Source organism: Tachysurus fulvidraco, chromosome 7 (genome assembly GCF_022655615.1).
Source record: "Tachysurus fulvidraco isolate hzauxx_2018 chromosome 7, HZAU_PFXX_2.0, whole genome shotgun sequence".
In the NCBI taxonomy this organism is placed as follows: Eukaryota; Metazoa; Chordata; class Actinopteri; order Siluriformes; family Bagridae; genus Tachysurus; species Tachysurus fulvidraco.
This window is the reverse complement of record NC_062524.1, coordinates 28,728,875-28,741,789: the sequence shown is the minus strand read 5'-3', so window position 1 is coordinate 28,741,789 and position 12,915 is coordinate 28,728,875. Positions and strand designations below refer to the sequence as shown.

The 12,915-nt window shown below is 41.5% G+C and overlaps 1 protein-coding gene across 1 annotated transcript; it reads right to left on the bottom strand.

Moving 5' to 3' along the window:
• Nucleotides 1–3,664: 3,664 nt before the first annotated feature.
• LOC125145258 (C-type mannose receptor 2-like) lies at nucleotides 3,665–6,314 on the bottom strand. Its single transcript, XM_047816686.1, has 4 exons — nucleotides 5,915–6,314; nucleotides 5,441–5,779; nucleotides 5,028–5,119; nucleotides 3,665–4,851 (listed from the first exon to the last, which is right to left on the bottom strand). The coding sequence occupies exons 1-4, from the start codon at nucleotides 6,312–6,314 to the stop codon at nucleotides 4,747–4,749; spliced, it is 936 nt and encodes a 311-aa protein (XP_047672642.1). The 3' UTR covers nucleotides 3,665–4,746.
• Nucleotides 6,315–12,915: the final 6,601 nt, after the last annotated feature.

The window sequence follows — 12,915 nt, the reverse complement described above, 5'->3', positions numbered from 1 at the left end:
ATTCGGCCATTTTTGTCCACACAGGCTGCTCAGGTACTTGTTCAGTCTCTTGTCATTTCTAGACTGGATTACTGCAACACACTGCTGGCAGGTCTACCTATGAACGCAATCCGTCCTCTGCAAATGATCAAAAAAATGCAGCTGAACGGCTTGTTTTCAACCTGACAAAGTTCTCGCATACCACACCGCTGCTGCGATCCCTCCACTGGCTTCCGGTAGCTGCACACATCAGATTCAAAACACTGATGCTGGCCTACAAAGCCAAAAATGGACCAGCTCCCTCTTACCTCAAAGCCCTCATCATTCCTCGCACTGCACCCCACAACCTCCGATCTACCAGCACTGCTCGACTGGTTCCACCATCTCTCAGGGTAAGAGGCAAGTATACTACAAGACTTCTCTGTTCTGGCACCAAGGTGGTGGAACGAACTTCCCCTAGGGGTCCGGACAGCTGAGTCACTGGCTATTTTCAAGCGGCGGTTGAAGACCTACTTATTCAGGAAACACTTCAACTAGCACTTCTTTCCTTATCTTTTGCAAAAAAAAAAAACCTTTGACACTTTTTCATTGTAACTTTGAACAAATGTTTTAAACTCATGGTATCTTAAGACTGTAACCTAGTGAGCAGCATTAATGTATTCAATGTTAGAGATTTAAGCACTTATGTACGTCGCTCTGGATAAGGGTGTCTGCCAAATGCTGTAAATGTAAATGTAAATGTAAATGTACACATTTGGCATGGCAATGTGAGATAAACATTGGTCAGGTGTTAAACTTGGGTCTTCACCTAGTTTTTATTCATCTCACAGATTCACACTGTTGTTAAATGCATCAAAACCTCCAGCTTTAAACTGATCGTTTAATAAAAAAAGAAACTGATTTTTAAAATCCAGTCTAATGGACCTACTGTTAGCTTAATAGCATGAGACCCAAATAAAACAACACAACACCAAACAAACAAACAAACAAACAAATAAATAAATAAATAAATGAGCTGTGCAGTTTATTAAGTCAGGGTCATTTGCTTGTGCTGTCAGTGTTAACAGATAACTCAGTAAAGCTGATTTGCATGTCAGAGATTTTCCTGTCAGTCATCAGGTATAAAGCTGTACATTGAGAGAGCTCTGGATCACCTGTGTGTGAGTGTGTGTATGTGTGTTAGGAGCTTCACATCTGAGACCGAGATCATCACAGGTACCAGGTAACTCTACTACAGCAGATATGTAAAACTAGATGTAAGACATAAATATAATCACCACAAAGTCAGTTCTGGTATATTTACTCTCAGGATGTTTGGATAATGATCTGGAGGTAGAACATCAGCTCTGATAGGTTTCTGTTCATGTTGTAATATCGTATTGTTTCTATAGCAACGGCTCAGTCACGGGGACGCGTACCACAAACTCTCCACGTAAACGGATTAAAACGTGTGTGTAATCATCAGTGTGGTGAAGCTTTATGGTGAAGTTTGTTCTGTAACAGTCAGAGGGAAAGTTTTAACTGTGTGGTTTCTCTGTAACGTGACAAGTTCTTCTTGTCTTCTTAATGAGACAAAATTCATGAGAAAGAGAAAGTGTGATCACTCCATCACATCATTACTCCATCGATCCATTACACCATCACACCATTACACCATCACTCCATCAATCCATTACACCATTACACCATCACTCCATCACACCATTACACCATCACTCCATCATGCCATCACACCATCACTCCATCATACCAACACATCACCCCAGCACTCAGTGTTCCTCTCCTTCGGTATCTAACATGTGGAAGTCATGTTGTAGCTCAACACACAAGTGTTTATTTAAAAACACACCTTTGTGATATTAACTGTGTGCTGTCATGTGACTCCTCTGTACCTTTAGCCTCCTGAGGTCCTGCGTGAGAAGATGAATAAAACTAATCTGGATCCAGTGATTCTGGGACTGTCTTTGCCCATTGTTATGGCCTCAGAGAGCATCAACTTCTGTGTTGGACTTCCTCTAAACATCTGTGTGCTCGTCTTCCTCACCCGAGCTGGAGTACGGGACAGATCTCTGATTTTCACTCTGAGTCAAATTGCATCTGAAATCCTCTTTGCTGTCGCAGCGCCTCTCTTTGTCCTCTGTCATGTCAACTTTGAAAAGCTCTGCTTTTATCATCTGGTATTGTTTATTACTGGCACCTGTATGACGTCTCGCTTACTGCTGCAGTTCTGTGTGAGTATTGAGCGCTACATGGCAGTCATCCACCCGATTACCTTCCTGAAGTATAAAGCGATGAGGTATCGTGTAGCTGTCGCAGTCCTTATATTGATTTACTCGATCATAACTGGGTTTGTGACCATGTTATGGATTTCTATACTCCCCTTAGATGCCTATGGACTTGTGTACACCGTGATTCTGGGTGTGATGCTTGTCCTCAGTCTCTCTCTGCTCAGAGGTCTGAGGACACCAGGACCAGGAGCGAGGGAAAAGGATGACGGCAGGCTGAGCGTTTCCAAAAAAAAGGCTTTCAGAATCGTTTCCCTAAATCTTCTCATATTTTTAATCCAAATAATCCCATTAATGGTGTGCTTTGGTATAAAGTATTCACTGACTCAAGAGAACTTTTCTCTGGCATTTATGGTTTCTTTAAATATTAATATCACAGTAAGTTTATTTCAGCCAATCTTATTTTTATACCAGAATGGTAAACTGACCTGCAGGTGGAGAGGCTGAGTGTAACATATAACAAGTCTAACATTTAGAGAATCAGCTGTGATTCTGTAGTGTAGCTGATTTAATATCATTTTAATCCGAGTAGCTGGAACTCGATTTTTTTATCAGATGTTTTCGACATTAATTATTTTATTGTTTATTTTTCAGTCTGAAATAAAATTACTCAGGACACTGTTACCTTTCAGTATGAGGAGGTTTTACTTCTGTATTTATACTTAGACACTTCCATTTCACAGCAGTAGCACTTGCAGGTGACAGGACAAATCAAACAGGGCAGAAATAGAAATCTCTCAGACTGACTTTTCACTACAACCCAATCTACTGCTTCACCTGTCAGTGATGTGTCTGGATGAAACACCTGAACTCAATAATGAAGGCATATGAGAGGTGATATAGTGTCTGTATGTTCCCGTATGTTTTGTAACACTATTGCTAGCCATCTAATTGGGGGTTTTCTATGAACTTGCATTTTTAACATACAAAAGGAATTAATTCTCTGATATGTTTTTTTTTTTTTCGATACTGTGGAGGTCAGAAATTCTCTCTGCTATTTGTTCTTTTCTTTGTGTTGAGCGACACCTTGTGGTAAATCTTACAAACGCATATGATGCACAAATACTTGCTAACCACTAAGCCACCGTGACCCCCTTGTTCATAAATTAATTATAATAAAAAAAAAACAGTTGAACGAAGTTTTATTCACATGAAATCATGGCATGTTTTTGAGTGTGTGTGTGTGTGTGTGTGTGTGTGTTCAAAATAGATATTACAAGTGCAAGATAGATATTACACACAGAATGGTGATGATTGTATAATTTTTTATTTGTAAACGTTCGAGTCAATTTGGACTGGAAAAAAACAGGTATTATTTGCTGACAATTATCTATAGTGAAAATAATTCAAAATTTCTGTATATATATATATATATAATTTTGTAAAATATATGTTATGTTGGAAACAGGTTAGACTAAAAAGGTGGGGGAAAAGGCTATCATATATACTTCATTTTTTTTTATAAGCAATCAAAACAGATAAGATCAAGTTGACTCAGTGCTCCTAGTTTGTATAGGAGGACAATAGGAGGGTACTGTTATTATTCCAGTGTCATTTTTATTTTATTGTTTACATTCCACATTTACATGCATTTAAACCTTTTTCTTTAAGTAAATCAAACCATCTTGGTGACAGTAATTTTTCTGGTCTGTGATTGTGCATTCACTTTCCTTGTCCTCCTTAGGGAACCTAGCAATCTGGTCCATAACCGTGTAATCCTAACATATTGACAGCATTACCGGCTACAGAAGAATCTGAAATCTAAGCATCTTCAGAGGTTTCACATCACAACTGCTCTGTTAGCCGCTAGCATAGAGCATTATGGTTTATTTAGGAGAAAACCTGGATACCCAGAGGTGGATTTAGCACTCCCTAAAATCCAGCATTAGAGTCTTCACAGAAGGATGAATGTATCAGTATTCTTCCATAATCACAAAGCTAAAGCTAATGCTTATGCTTTCCATGAGAGCACATTTCCTCTCCACCTCACCTGAGCCAGTGAAGTTCCGGTTGAGAAACAGCTCTGGAGCTTTTCATAGGAAAAGGATTGTTACATGAGACCACAAAGACTAGACATATTCACACACACCTGCTTCCCAAACAGATGAACAAGTAGGAAGATCTTCATAATCTATTATGTTTGGATCTGTAGCTCCTCCACTTCACACTGATGTATTAAACCCAGTATATGAACAGACCCTCTTTGACTTTCTCCTTATCACTGTGTCCAGTGGCAGCTTGCAGCAAAAGCTGAACATATTAAATAATAATTATTTGACAAAACATTAAAACTAATGTTAAATTTAAGATGAAGTCAAAGTGGTTGTGTTAAAAACAGAACAATAAAATTAGATGTTTGTTCTTCTACTTCTAGTTAATCTTGTCCTCTACCGCCCCCTACTGATTAAAGCTTAAATATTGAAGGTTAAATACATTTCAGTCAGTTTACAATCTGCTGGACTTGAAGGTGAACATTTAGATGTTACAGATCATCTTTTTTCTTCTTGAAGATGTTTCCATCTGGCTGCACCCTCCAGGTCACTGTGGTGTTCTCCAACATGCCATGTTCTTTCAGTTTCTGCTTCATCTGAAGATCAGAATCAGGATTTATTCATTAAAATTAAAAAGAAAAGAAATTTGTGTCACCCAGAAAGGAGGAATTAATAAAAACAGCAAATGACAGAAATTTGAACAGATGAGCAGTGATAACATTGATGTTAAAACACAAATTTCTCCAAATTTCAGAGACGTCCTGAGACTCACCTGCTCTAAAATGGACGACTGAACAGCAGGATCAAACACACTGCCATCAGACTTCACCTGCAGTTTCACTGTCTGATTCCTCATAGTGGAAACTGTGGAATAAACACACACACACACACACACACACACACACACACACACACACACACACACACACACACACACAGTAGTTTAATTTCCTTTCCTAAAAGTCTAATTTGAACGTCCTCCACATTCTTCTCCTACTGTCAGTTACTCCTGAAATAAATAAATAATGCATTTTAATTAATTCATTAATTGATTGATTGATTGATTGATTGGTTGATTAATTATTTGAATTAATAAAAATATGTGTATTAAATTATTATTTGAGTATTGCATTTGTCATCAACTGTATATCAATAGTAAAAGCCAAGAAAAAAAACAAGACTCACTGGATTGACAGAAAAAAGAATACAGCTTGGTGCAGGTTGCATCGTAGAACAGTCCGTTATTAACCACTACACAGTTCTCATTGCCATAATAATTATTAGGTTGTCCAGAAGCCCATGGTAGGTTTAAAGCGATGGTTCCATCTGACCACTTCCATGTGTCTCTGTAGAGCCCAATCCAGGAATCACCCTGGATGTTCTTCACCTGCACTAACATGTTTTGGTCTGAACTGTTAAGAGCGCTGGCCAAATCTGTGTGATGTTCTCTACAGTAAGCCTGAGCTTGAGGCCAGGACAGAGGTTTAGTGATGCCAATAAACCGGGCAGCACCACTGAAATTAGCTGTGGGAAAAAGATAAAGGTCATGTCTCAGTCATCTGTCTGTACAGGAAACATGACACCAAAATACAACCAAAGATGTGAAAAACCAGCCTTCAAACTGACACAAAACAGATCAGTATCATGATATTCACTCACCATTATAGCAAATAAAGGGTCTTAGTCCTGTACATATTGAATCCCACCACGCATTACCAAAACCTAAGGCAGCACATCCTTCGTTTCCACCGACAGTATTAGGCTGACCAGAGTACCAGCAGCTATAAGTGACATTCTTCAGTGGGAGGTTGTTTAAGGACCAGCGCCAGCTATTGATATCATTGTATAATCCGACCCAGGCATCTGTTGCCAGATTTTTGTCTGCTGTTTCTTTATTCAATCTTAGCCAATCAAAATCACTTACAACCGTTGCCAGATCATTGTAAGTCACCCTGCAGTAATTCTGTGCAACAGCCCATGTCGCCCCTGTTATTATCAGGTCATATTTGTGAAGGACGGTTCTCAGGATAGCAACTGGGACCAGTCCTGTTGGTGACATTTTATTTTTTAATTACAAAGTAAACTGCTGAATATTTAACTATTCATAAAACAATTAAATATAATAAAATAAAAATATAAAATTAAATATAATTATAATATTTTTAACTTATAAAATAATGACAGTTATATTCTTAACTCTTTGATAAATGTTTATATTGATTTGTTTAATTCTCATTAAATTCTTAAAAAATTTTTTTTTTGGAAACTCCACACGCGTTTGTAAAATTATAATAATATTTAAATATATAATATTTAAACATGTGATATTAATTTGTGTAATATTAATTATTATCAGGGTTTGAAATCAACACCAGGTAAAAATCAGCTGTAGCATGCTGTCAAATCACTAGTCAATTTGTCGGCTTAATTTTAATAAATTATATTCACTCATTCATTTCTTGGTGAACTTCATGTAAGTCAAATCTGTGCAAATACTGAACTCGTGAGTCATCATGAAATATTAAATACACACTTTGTATTATTAAATACAAAATAATGTGATGATACTTACATGGGGTTAAAATATTTGGTTAACAAAAAAGATTTATTTTGCAACATCTGACAATTTTAGCAGACCAAAATTTAAACATTTAGTAGCCAAATTGGCTGTTGAGTGAAAACGGTCATTTCAAACCCTGATAATAATTTCATAAATTATGCCATTAGTGGTTTATAAAAATAATCTCACCAGTGAGAAGCAGAAGAAGAAAAAGATTCAGCTTCATGATGGACAGCTAGCTGATGGAAATAAAATCTCAATCTTAAAAAAATAATAATAATAAATAAAAATATGTAAGTATCAAATACCAAGTGATTTATTTGTGCACCTTTGTAAATGATTATCTAATCAAGTTTACATCATCATCAGGTGTCAGGTTAGGGCCAAAAGCAGTGAGGGATTACAGCACCCATCAACCACTGCACACATTCACACCACACACCAAGTCACATCATCACAAACACCTGAACCATGTCTCTGGACACTGAAGAACTAGTATTTATTCTGTAAAGCACTTGGATTTGGTCTAGTGTTTATTGTCCATTGTCTGATCCATGCAATGTTAATGTTTATTCCATGTTTGTTTAGTCTGTGCTCATGTTCCATAGACCTGGTCTTTGTTCGTGTGTTTCAGTCTAAATTAAAGAAACATTTTACATGTAAAACGTCACATTTTAAAGTGGACAGCACTGAATACCATAGACACTGCATCACATGTATTCTTATTAAAACCTCTATAAAATACCATTTACAATACTGCTTGTTAATAAAAGTATGTTCATGTAATATGTTCTAAGTAATGTTTATCATCACATCCATTAAGACAACTAAACAGACATCATAGTGAAAATTTGGTACAAATTGAAAGTCGGAAAAATAAATAATACATTTCTTATTTCGAAATATTATTTAACATTCTACAATAGTTCTTCCATAATTAATCAATAAATATGCTACCTCTTACTTACTTATAATTGGTTTATTACCAAACTTAAACTCAATGTGCTACATAAATGTTATGTTTTCGTGAATTCTAACAATAAGAACATTAAATCATACCTGTAATATAAAAATCTGAAGGCTGCTGTTTCTTTAGTAGCTCTGTTTTAGATCTTCACTGCTTGTACACAACTCTCTAAAACCTTAGGGGGATACTTCATCTGTTATTTTAACCCTGGGAAGATTCTGACGTGTGATGCAGACTGATTTCCATCTTACTTTAACATTCACACAGACTCCAGACATCTTATTTCAACAAAACCAAATTCTGCCCAGAGTCTCCTCAGATTTCATCACAGAAAGTAAATGAAGAAGTTTATCAGGTTCCTTTAGTGTTGAATAGCCATGTGATAATAATCAGATCCAACTTTCAGCATGTACAATATGATTATGGCTGCTTTATAAAATCATCCCTGTCCCTTCTTGCTAACTAGGAGGCATCAATTTAGGGCAGTGAAATAAAATAGAATCCATGGGGAAACCAGGTGGGAATGTAGAGGCATCATAATTTAAAAATGATGGGTCTACAAAGGAGCTCCATAGTATTCTAATCATAAAGGAAGACCTGATGTGTTAAAGTACAGAAGAAGGTCAGATCAGGATTCTGACACCTTTCCTTGTTAGGAGAAGTGCACTATGACTATTTGAATGCATTTTCTTGGCAAATAAAGAGTAGGACTGCTCCCCAGTGTCGGATTAATGTGCAAAACAAGTCTGGAACTATAAAAATAACGAGTACTGCTTTCCATAGGAAAAGAAGTGTTATCTAAGACCAGCATTCAGTGTCACAAATCTAAATGTCACAAAGGAGTCTCTTGTTACACAGTTGTGGACAAAGCAAAGCTGCAAATAAAACAATGGATTAAATTCTAATATAAGTGAAAAACTTATATATCTCCCCATTTTCAGTAGTCAGATTGCCAGAGCTGGGATTTGGAGTCGCTCAGCTACTGTAGCCTACTGTATATGATGGAATAACGCAAGTGATTAAGGGATTCACTATCAGCCCTATTGAAACCATTAACCTCACCATTGAAAATTCATTAGATTTGAAACACAACAAAATAACATTCTGCATTCGTGTCTCCTGTCATAGATTTCAAAGTGCTTGCCATGGTGCAGAGAAGAGATGATGATACAGGCCCAACATCAGGAACTCACACAGGATGTGGACTGAAACCAGTTTGCTGACATCTTTTTCTCCAATCCCGAACTCTCCCCCCTTGTCTTCAATGAGATCATATCCCCCCGGGATGGTGGTTATACAGCGGCCGTACAGCGTCCTGGAATCTTGGCATCAACAAAAAAGTGATGGCATCATTGAGGAGTCTGCCAACCCATGTTCCAGCTCCATTGTTGTTGTGCCAAAGCCAGATGGTGCCCTGATGCTTTGCAACGACCTGTGAAGGCTTAACAAGGTCTCAGAATTCAACAGCTATCCCTTCCACTTAGTGAATGATCTGGTGGAGAGCTAGAGTCCTTTTAATACTGGAACTAACCAAAGGTCATTGACCAAAGGTCAAAGTGCCACTGGTCCCAGATGCGAAGGCCAAGATAGATAGATAGATAGATAGATAGATAGATAGATAGATAGATAGATAGATAGATAGATAGATAGATAGATAGATAGATAGATAGATAGATAGATAGATAGATAGATAGATAGATAGATAGATAGATAGATAGATAGATAGATAGATAGATAGATAGTGTAATGTGTCTGTCTGTGTTTTCCCCTTGTTTCTGTCTGCCGTCTCTCCCTGATGTTAATTGTTGACCCCGCCCACCTATCTGTTACCATGGACACTAATTACATTCATTCTCTTCCCCAGGTGTTTTGTCTTAGTCCTTGTCTGTCTCTGTTTTGTGATTGGTTCTCGTTCTCCATATATACTCTGTCTGTTCACTTCAATGTTGTTGGTCGTTTTTGGTGTTGGTGTGTGCATGTCCATGTTCCCGTTTCCTGTTTGTTCCGCGTTGCCTGCCTGTTTGTTCGTGTTTTGTTTATTAAAAACCTTAAGCTGCATTTGGATCCTCACTCGCCTTTTGTCTCACCGTGTCACTTCGTGACAGAACGACCAACCGCCAATGGATCCAGCAGAACTCCTGTTTTGCCTACGTCAGGAGGACGCCCCAGTTGAGGAGTATACGGAGGTATTCGTGGACCTATGCAATGAGGTCAACTTTGGGGAGAAGGCCCTAAAAGACATTTTTTAAGCATGGACTAAGGGATATACTGCGGTATCTGATGCCGTCTACCCGGGAGATCAAAACATTCTCAGAGTTCGTCAACCTGGCATTGCTCCTGGACGGGTCCACGCTAAACTTGAGTACTGTATAGATGGAAGCCGGCCGTAAGTATTTTTTGGGGGGGGGCAGCAAGCATCGGGATCCGTGGGCCACAGAGTGGAATCAGCCACGGACGCCCGAATGCTCCACAGTGCCTCCGCCCAGACCAGTCCCGTGCACATCCGTGATTGAGCCAGTTCCCATGGCTACCGTACCGGCGAGCTCGGCTGAGGTCCGTGCTAACCGGCTGGTCTCCAAACTGGCGGATACCCCGATGAGGTCGGCTCGGGCGGCCGGCATCCCTAAGCCGCCAGCTGGACCAGCCGGGTCGCCGGAACCAGCCGGGTCGCCGGAACCGACCGGATCGACGGAACCTGCCGGGTCGATGGAACCTGACGGACCGACCGGACCGACCGGGTCGACGGAACCGACCGGGTCGAAGGAACCTGCAGAACCGTCCGGGTCGACGGAACCGACCGGGCCGAAGGAACCTGCCGAACCGACCGGGTCGACGGAACCGACCGGGTCGACGGAACCTGCCGAACCGACCAGGTCGATGGAACCTGCCGAACCGACCGGGTTGACGGAACCGACCGGGTCGATGGAACCGACCGGGTCGACGAAACCTGCCGAACCGACCGGGTCGATGGAACCGACCGGGTCGATGGAACCGACCGGGTCGACGGAACCGACCGGGTCGACGGAACCTGCCGAACCGACCGGGTCGACGGAACTGACCGGGTCGACGGAACCTGCCGGGTCGAAGGAACCTGCCGAACCGACCAGGTCAACGGAACCGACCGGGTCGAAGGAACCGGCCGAGCTGACGGAACCAGCCGACTCAGCCGGGTCGACCGAAATGACTGAGTCAGAGAACGCGGTCGACATCATGACACCCAAACTACCTGAACTCTCTGCCTGGCCTGAACCTATGCATGTTTCTGTTTTCCTGTGTTTTGCTTCGCTGGACTTGCCAGCCCTTCTACCTCCTGTCCCTGTTCATAGGCCCAAAGCACCACCCTGGCTGCCAACTCCGTTCTGTTCTCTGGCTCCGCCTCCAGCACCACCCTGGTCTCTGGTCCTGCTCTGGCCTCCGGCTCCGCCTCCAGCACCACCCTGGTCTCCGGTCCGGCTCTGGTCTCTGGCTCCGCCTCCAGCACCACCCTGGCCTCCGGTCCTGCTCTGGTCTCTGGCTCTGCCTCCAGCGCCGCCCTGGCATCCTGCTCTGCCGGCGCCGCCCTGGCCTCCTGTTTTCCCGGCGCCGCCCTGGCCTCCTGTTCTCCCGGCGCCGCCCTGGCCTCCTGTTCTCCCGGCGCCGCCCTGGCCTCCTGCTCTGCCGGCGCCGCCCTGGCCTCCTGCTCTGCCGGCGCCGCCCTGGCCTCCTGCTCTGCTGGCGCCGCCCTGGCCTCCGGCTCTGCCGGCGCCGCCCTGGCCCCCGGCTCGGCTGGCGCCACCCCGGCCTCCTGCTCGGCGGGCGCCACCACTACACGAACCCGACCCGCCCTCCCACCCTGGTTGCGCCTTCGCTCCACTCGCCTGAACTGGGTTTTGTGGACTTGGGAGCGTCTGGAAGCCGCTCGTAGGGGGGGGGCTCTGTAATGTGTCTGTCTGTGTTTTCCCCTTGTTTCTGTCTGCCGTCTCTCCCTGATGTTAATTGTTGACCCCGCCCACCTATCTGTTACCATGGACACTAATTACATTCATTCTCTTCCCCAGGTGTTTTGTCTTAGTCCTTGTCTGTCTCTGTTTTGTGATTGGTTCTCGTTCTCCATATATACTCTGTCTGTTCACTTCAATGTTGTTGGTCGTTTTTGGTGTTGGTGTGTGCATGTCCATGTTCCCGTTTCCTGTTTGTTCCGCGTTGCCTGCCTGTTTGTTCGTGTTTTGTTTATTAAAAACCTTAAGCTGCATTTGGATCCTCACTCGCCTTTTGTCTCACCGTGTCACTTCGTGACAGATAGATAGATAGATAGATAGATAGATAGATAGATAGATAGATAGATAGATAGATAGATAGATAGATAGATAGATAGAAACAGAAGAGAGAGAAAAAGAAATATATTTATAAGAAGAAGAAGAAGAAAATAAGAATAAAAATAGATATGTGAATATATGCAATTAAAGTTTAAAATTTATTTTAAAAAGATTAACTTAATTTCAAACACTATGTATTTATTCCTATCCTTAATAAGCAAGCCAGTGGCAACAGTGGCAAGTCGATAATGTCTCAAGTCCCTGAGACGATAAGAGGAAGAAACCTTGAGAGGAACCAGATTCAGAAGGAAACCCATCCTCATTTGGGTGACACTCTACAATGAATAGTGTAAATGTAAATAATGTCAGTTCTACAACAGTTTATAATAGTGCAGCCAAGAGCTCCTGAGGAACTAATGGGTCATTGTAAACTCAATAACAGAAAGTTCAGAGCAAACCTGATTGTTGATAAAGACTGGACCATACAGCTGACTGACACAACATTAGTTAAAAAAGAAGGCATGTCAGTCTCTGGGCAGCTTCATACACAACAATCCCATGAGCTACTGGCTGACCATGCAGATCAATCCCTGGTGAGGTGACCACAGGGCGACAAGACTCCAACCAGCAGTAGAACATCAGGATTGATGAAATCACTCCATAAGAAGAGACAATCGGACTAGGAACTTGTAACACTGGGATCTCTGGAGTGGCATATATAGCTCAAACAGAGAGAGAGAAAAATTGATAGGTATGACTGTGTTCAGGTTATGGACAATGTAAATTAAGTGCAAAGTGCAGACAGGGAGATCGGCAAGAATAGCTATGACAGCATAAC

Excerpts from the sequence above, each read along its gene's own strand:
- LOC125145258 (XM_047816686.1), bottom strand. The coding sequence starts at position 6,314 with ATGTCACCAACAGGACTGGTCCCAGTTGCTATCCTGAGAACCGTCCTT. Across the intron at positions 5,120-5,440 it reads TTCTTTTTTCTGTCAATCCA|TTTCCACTATGAGGAATCAG; the intron begins GTGAGTCTTGTT and ends TTTATTCCACAG. Across the intron at positions 4,852-5,027 it reads AGTCGTCCATTTTAGAGCAG|ATGAAGCAGAAACTGAAAGA; the intron begins GTGAGTCTCAGG and ends TCTGATCTTCAG.